This window comes from Lasiosphaeria miniovina, assembly GCF_030549165.1.
Source record: "Lasiosphaeria miniovina strain SMH2392-1A chromosome Unknown B0T26scaffold_1, whole genome shotgun sequence".
Taxonomy (NCBI): domain Eukaryota; kingdom Fungi; phylum Ascomycota; class Sordariomycetes; order Sordariales; family Lasiosphaeriaceae; genus Lasiosphaeria; species Lasiosphaeria miniovina.
In genome coordinates, this window is record NW_026848220.1 from 7,723,493 (window position 1) to 7,730,410 (window position 6,918).

The 6,918-nt window shown below is 55.4% G+C and overlaps 3 protein-coding genes across 3 annotated transcripts; 2 read left to right on the forward strand and 1 right to left on the reverse strand.

Annotated features, from left to right (window-relative positions):
- Positions 1 to 636, forward strand: B0T26DRAFT_597258 (protein-tyrosine phosphatase-like protein; the record flags this gene model as incomplete). The annotated part of the gene is made up of 2 exons (XM_060435639.1): positions 1 to 270; positions 340 to 636. Coding segments are annotated over 2 exons (567 nt in total), but the record flags the coding sequence as incomplete, so codon positions are not given.
- A 2,310-nt stretch (positions 637 to 2,946) lies between these two features.
- Positions 2,947 to 3,444, forward strand: B0T26DRAFT_630894 (uncharacterized protein; the record flags this gene model as incomplete). The annotated part of the gene is made up of 2 exons (XM_060436292.1): positions 2,947 to 3,008; positions 3,099 to 3,444. 2 exons carry the CDS (start codon positions 2,947 to 2,949, stop codon positions 3,442 to 3,444), a joined length of 408 nt encoding a protein of 135 aa, XP_060304104.1.
- A 421-nt stretch (positions 3,445 to 3,865) lies between these two features.
- On the reverse strand, positions 3,866 to 5,632 carry B0T26DRAFT_671397 (carboxypeptidase-like protein S1; the record flags this gene model as incomplete). Its single annotated transcript, XM_060439318.1, has 6 exons — positions 3,866 to 3,941; positions 4,016 to 4,271; positions 4,336 to 4,842; positions 4,919 to 5,092; positions 5,152 to 5,343; positions 5,416 to 5,632. 6 exons carry the CDS (start codon positions 5,630 to 5,632, stop codon positions 3,866 to 3,868), a joined length of 1,422 nt encoding a protein of 473 aa, XP_060304105.1.
- Between the last annotated feature and the right edge of the window lie 1,286 nt (positions 5,633 to 6,918).

A 6,918-nucleotide genomic window follows, 5' to 3' on the forward strand; every position in this document is an offset into this window, starting at 1 on the left:
CTCAACCCCCCGTCAATTTCGGAGATCGCGCCGCGCCTCTTCCTCGGAAACTTCAGCAGCTCGTACGACGTCGAGACACTGAAGAAGCACTCTATCACGTCAACACTGTCGCTCATGACAGAAAAGTCGCCGCGCTGGATGGACCCCCATGTTCAGCATCATGTGTCAGCGGCGCGCCGCCTCTTCATCCCGGCCGTCGACGCAGATTGGATGGACATCCTGTCCAAACTGGACGAGATCTGCGAGTTTATCGATAAACAGCTCGCAATGGTGGTACCCGTGTACCCAGACCCGCAGAACGACGAGACCGGGCCTGAGCACACGCACGAGTTCGGCCAGCCCATAGGGACTGTGCCCGGGGGCGTGCTGGTGCACTGCCGCATGGGCATCTCGCGGTCAGCGACGGTTGTCATCGCCTACCTGATGAAGAAGCATGGCCAATCCGTTGACGAGGCGCTGGCGGCCGTGCGCGCCAAGCGCCGCATCGTCAGCCCCAATGCGGGCTTCCTGGAGCAATTACAGGCGTGGGGCAAGATAAAATACGACCTCTGGGAGGTGCCGGGGAAGGTCCCAAAGAGGGAGTACACCGAGTTCCTCCGCCGCTGGGACGAGCGCCAGGAGGCTGCAAAGAGGAAACACCCCCGCCGCTGGAACGAGATCCACGCCAGAGAGGCTGAAAAGAGGAAGTTAGAGGAGCACAATGCTCAGCAACAAGAGAAAGATCAGGCAGATCAGCAAGGCCAGAAGGATCAGCCAGTCGAGAAGGGTTGGTCAGGTAAGGATGATCAAAGCCAGCAGGACCAGCCCAAGGAGTCAGAGAAGAAAGATCGGCAAGATGAGAAGGATTATCAGGATAAACAAGATCTGGCGGACGAATCAAAGCCGGAAGTCCAGCACAACAAGCAAGAGTAGCAAGGCCAGCGTGATCAGGAGACTCAGCACAACCAGAACGAGGAGCTGCACCAGCGTTAACTAGAACTCCATAAGCAACGGCAATTATAGCTCCTAGCGGTTACTTTTGGGCATCTGGGTGGAACTACACAGGCGTTGGACATAGCTGCATGAGAAACGATGTGGCTTCTGGTGGCGGATGTTAGGCGTCGAGGCGGAACAGTCACTGGGCTTCTTTGTCAAGTATTTGTCTAATTATTTGCTATTCAGCTTTGACTTGCCGTAAGACGACAGACTCTAGATGCAAGTCTGAAACAAGGCGCCGCCATCACCTGAAAGCTCGTTTGGTATCCAACTTGTGCGCCGTCGCTGCAGCCTCGATTTCATGTCTTGCGGTTTCATCCAAGTTACTGACTTGGAAGAATGACGCGCAAAGGGTGGTAAGACGAATCGCATTGGGACGGTGTATATTAGGCATCTCGTCAGTACGCAGAGCGGATAGCCATTCTCAACGGAACTTTGAAATACCATGATATTTGATTGTTAAAGTATGGCTGGTTACTATTGCTATAAGGCTCTGAAGTGTAGGACACTACAGCGGTCGTTTTGGTGTGATTAGTGCTGTTGATCAGCCCGTCTCCAGATTGTTGACTGAGCTCCACAGCATCTTCCAGAACCTCTGCTCGTCTTGGCAGAGTGCTACAGAACTGTAGCAGTCAGGCTGCTTCCCTCAGTGCCTTCTACAGGGCAATGCTGTACTGGACTGTAGGGCAGAGTTCCCTACAGCCCACTGGGTTGTAGGGCACAGTTTCCTAAGACCTACCCTGCACTTGGACCGTAAGGCACAGTTCCCTGCGATCTACCCTGCACTTGGCTCTCCAGCCTACGTTAAAACGTTTCCGCTCCGCCTGCCTGCAACACGCAGTACAACATTGAAGGATTTTCAACGCAGAGGGGATTTCTAAATAATTAATAGTATTCAGCAGAAAAGTATTCGTCTGGCTACGCTGCGTATACTAGCAAAAACCAAAGGGGAAAAAAAAGACGAGGGTCAAGGCCCGAACGCGGTTCGATGCCTGACCCTATTAGCAAAAGCGAAGGGTCTACTAGGCTGCAGGGTTACCAGCAGCCGCTCGACCACGTCCATTAGGTGTTAGAGCACTTTTGAGCTACTTCGCTGGAAACTAGAACCGAAATCGTGGTATATACGTTCGGCAGTGATTTAGGGTTTACAGTTGGCCGAGAGCGAAGCCAGTGTGCTTCCTGTCTTTTACCCTTTTGTCTCACGAAATTCCACCGTCTGTGGTAGCAGGCGGGGATGTTTCGATCTTAAAGTTCGGACTGTCCTAATGTTTACCAAAACAGCCGGCCTAAACCACCGATATTACCGGCACAGTAGTAAGAATGGGTCTTTAGAATAGCTATCCCCATATTATGCTTGGATGCTCTGCGGCAAAGGAATGAATCCCATGAGCAGTGCCCGGCTGTCTGGAAACGCCCACTCCCTCCCACCCCGGTTGCACCGGCTTGGCAGAATCCCAGCAACACGGACTAATCTCGCGCGACGCCCGAGGCCGCTCCTGAGACGTGGGTAGTTAATAATTATATAGATAGGGTTGCATGCAGGGCGGCCGTGTAAGCCAGGAATTCCCGGTCGGCCGCGCGGTTCTTATCTCTCTCGTGCGGCTGCTGCGGCCATACAGGCTAATTGCCCGGTCGGTGGGTCAGCCTCCTCGAGCAGCGGCGAGATAGCATACAGTATCTCTATCTCTCCATCAGTGGCTTGCGGGTTGTGGAGGTGTGCGTGATTATTTCGTGGGGGCTGCTGGGCTTGGTGTTCTAGGCGGCGTGGCCGCGGACGCATTAAAGGGGCTGGTTCTGGGCCGGAACTGAACGGTCTCTGTTTCCGCTTCTCTCTCGCGATTTGGTCTACTCACCAGCAACTATTTACTCATCAGCAACTGTCTACTCACCAGCAACTATTTACTCATCAGCAACTGTCTACTCACCAGCAACTGTCCTACTTGCTGGCATTCCTAGCACCTTTGACATACAATGAGACCAGAGGCTCTTCTCGCGAGCCTCGCGGGTACCTACTCGCTCTACAACACCACAAAGTACGTACCCACCTCCCTCCCCTACATACACATACACGACATGCACATACACGACATGCACATACATGACGCTTAGCGACTCCTGCACAGCCTCTACAACGGCGTGGCCCAGCGCTCAAATCCATCCGGCGGGATCTTGATCTACACGGCGACGGGGTACATGTCGGCGACACTCGGGCCGTCGGCGGCGGGCGTGGCGACGGTGCTGGCGTACGCGGGGCCGCTGTCGGTCAGCGACACGGTTCCCTCAACCGAGACGTCGGGCCAGATGATGCACGGGCCTTTGACGGTCGCCAGCACGGCGTCATGGGTCGGCACCCGACAGCCGCGGAATTATACAGTCTTTCGGCAGCCCGACGGCAGCGTGTTCCTGCGCATCGTGACGTCCAAGACAGCCACGCACGAGTCGCAGCTGTGGTGGAAGAAACTGGATTAGACCGTGTCCGAGTGTGCTCTGCTGCATTTGCCGCGTCGATGCACGGGGAGGATACAAGATACTGCTCGGGATCGGGATAGAAAGGGGAAGTCGTAACACGGACTGCTCGGGATCGGGATAGAAAGGGGGACTCGTAACACGGACATTCATTGGATAGGGAATCAAGGCAGAACGTAGGCATAGTTACACAACGGTGGGCATAGTTACACAACGGTCAAGCATCTCTCTTGGAGGTGTTTCATGTGCAAGCCAGTGCAGAAGTACGGTCAATTTGACTGCAGCTAATTAAGTAGAGATTTCAAGAATATTGAACGTCGCAATTGGAGATTGCGTCTCCGAAGTTTGAACTGGTTGCCTTCTCATCGTGCAACCTGTACTTGTACTGATTACTCCCCAATTCCTCGACACCGCCAAACCCTCATCAAGTAGAGGAAAGCGGCTGCTTTTGAAGCGTCTGCCAGAACGCCTGCAATGAAACCTGCGGCTGATAGAAAGGACTAAAATGCACAGTCAGCCAACAATCACTGATGATCATATTGCATAATCAGCAGGGAAGTAGGTAGGCACTCACACTTCGTGGCCAGCGGCATACACACGCAGCCAGCTCAGGTTGCTGACGGTTTTGAACTCGCCGTATGAAGTACCGCCGACTGTGTACGGGGTGACAGCTTTGGAGGCGAAGGTGCTCTTGCCAGACCAGGTCAGGCTGTTTACCGCCGCAAAGTTGCCCATCCAGTTGCAGATCCAGTCGGCGTCGCCTGCCCACACGAGCACCTGGATGCCGGACTGGACAACCGTCGAGAGCGAGCTCAAGAAGCTCCGAGCACCTGTGTCGCGTGTCAGCTGCCGTGACATGCATCAAGACCGGGCAGGTGCAAGGAGCAGACTCACCGTCCCCAGTAGCAGAGAACTTCTCGTACGGCGCGTCGGGGCACTCGGCATACGTTGCCTTGGCGCCAATGGCCTTCACCACGGCTGCGCTCTGCAAGTATGTAACATATGTCTCTGGCGGGTTGGGGTCGTTGCTGGGCGCCCTCACATCGTAGACGTCAAAGTCGTTGGCGTTCTCGATGGGGCCCTCGACGGCGTTGTAGCACGTATTGTCGGCGGTCTCGCAGGCCGAGTTGCTCCCCGTCTGGCTCGTGCACTTGGCCATTGCCGGCACGCACTTTGTGTTCCAGGCGCTGACGTAGGACGAGTACTGGGAGGCGGTGACGAGCTTTTTGTACGTGTTGTTGAAGGCGTAGTCGGGATACGCCTTGTATTGGTTGACAGGGTCGATCCACCCGTTGTTGATTCCTAGCGCCACGAGGTCGATCTTCTGGCCCGAGAGGGAACCGCTAGTAATCTTGGCGTTTTGGCTTTCAAAATACGAGGCAAACTCTGGCCCGTAGTGTCCTGAGAGCGGTTCGGAGTCAGCCGGAGCCATAAACGAGATTCAAACAAGGAGGCTAGTTTCAAGGGCTTCACAAACCTCCGTATGACTCGGTAAAGAGTCCAAAGTCCCGGTTTTCGTACTGGGGGAAGGCCGCATAAAACGCCTGCATAAACTGCCAGACAAACGGAGCAGCTGTCACGGTCGAGGTCACGGAGTCGGTGCCGTAGCTGAAACCAGTGCCAATGGGTTGGTCCACGTAGAGCATGTTGGCTAATAGCACGGTCAGCACCTTGCGAGACTGCTTGTCTGCTGATCAAGGTCCAACTTACCGTGGGTATTGAAGCTGTAGGGGTTCAGGGAGGGCGTCGAAGCACCGTTGACGAAGTGGCACGGCCCGTTCTCCTGGAAGAGGCCAATCATTGAGGAGCAGCCCGGGCCCCCGTTGAGCCACATGGCAAGGGGGGCCGTGGTCGGGGTGGAGCGGGACTCGAAGAACCAGAACCACATGTTCATATTGGTGCCTATGTCATGGAGACATGTCAACAACTCACGGCCGTGCACAGCGCGACAAAGTTCAAGGCCGAGGAGCTTACCAACGCTGAGGTAGCCGGAATACTGGTTCACGCCGGGCGTGGTCTCGCAGATTCCCGAGTTGGTCACGAAGGAGAGCTTGGCCGCGGTTGCAGCGTGCTCGAAGACGGTGTAGTTGGTTCCTTCGTGGACTTCGGTGTATCTCTTGTCCTTGGACGCTGATGGTAGCGCCGCCGCGAGACCCGGCAGGGCCAGGGCTACAAGAGTAGAGACGCGCATCGTGGCGGTGGGCTGATGGTGCCCGAGTATGGCTGGGAGAGGGCTGATTGCTGGAGCTGGAGCTGGACAAGGTCTGGAGCTTGACAAGAGCTGGACAAGGTCTGGCATCGTGGCAGGGTTATCCACAGCCCTTATATGGGCTTGGCAGGGCCGCTGAGCGGCAATCTGCCAGGAGTCGACACCTTGTTCCACCTGGCCGCTCTCGTGTGGGATCGCATCGGGAGGGTGCCTGAGGGTACCGCTCGGTGGTGCCTGAGGGTACCCCTCGGTGCGGGAATGCTGCAGGCGACGATCGCGGAAGGGCCATTACTAAGTCAGACTCTGAAGGCGGTAGGCCAATCAGGACTGTGCGAGATTTCGTGCTGTAGTCCACCACATGCTGGTTGTGGAAGGTCGGATTCGCGATTGCAACATCAGACCCGGACTTGGCAGGAGTTGTCGCACGGGGCTAGACCTGCAAAGTTGTAGGGGCTAAGCCGCCCAGAAAGCTTGATCGCACCACGAGTGCCGATAAGAGGGGGGGATGGGAGGGATCGTGCCAAGGCCTGGACGCAGCTTCCCGCTCAGCAGCCCAAGTGCAGCCAGTTATCCGTAAAACGCGCACAATGCCGACCACAGTCGCAGTTACCTTCCTATCGCGGCTTGGCACGCCTTCTGAGGCTTCCTTGCCTAGCTGACGCGGGTGCTGGGACAGGCCATTTGACCAATTGAGTGCCAGGTCTTGGCGGAGATGCCGAGTCAAAGGCTCCTGCCAACCACGAGCCCAAGTCACATGTCACCAGGGAAGGAGCAATACATTACTGGTGCCATTATGAGAAAGTTTGGTCTTTGCTATCGTGTGTTCGTTGGCTTATCACCTCTTGAACCTGCAAAGCGTTTACTTTGCATTTTGTTTCACACGTTAACCCCGCACATTGGGCTGTGGTTGGACGTGCCTGCCTAGCGCACATTTCTGCAAAGTCTTAGTGCTGGCAGGTTTTCGTTGGCGTTCGTCGCAGCAACGCAGGCACGGCATGATGGGGAAAATATAAAAAGATTTGACGCAAGCGCGTAGGAAGTGCCAAAAAGACACCCTAGAATGACAGAGGCGGGGGGGTGCTATATATCAAACTTTGAACACGAAGGGCTCTCTTTTCTCCATTTCCTCACTCGCATCTCTGGAAAGCTGGAGTACTTCGTAGTGAGAAATGGGCGTATGTAGCATCTATACTCACATACGGCATCGGCCATTGAACTTTGACGGCCGCTAAAAGGCATAGAGAAGGGCACAAGGAGGGAGCAACACA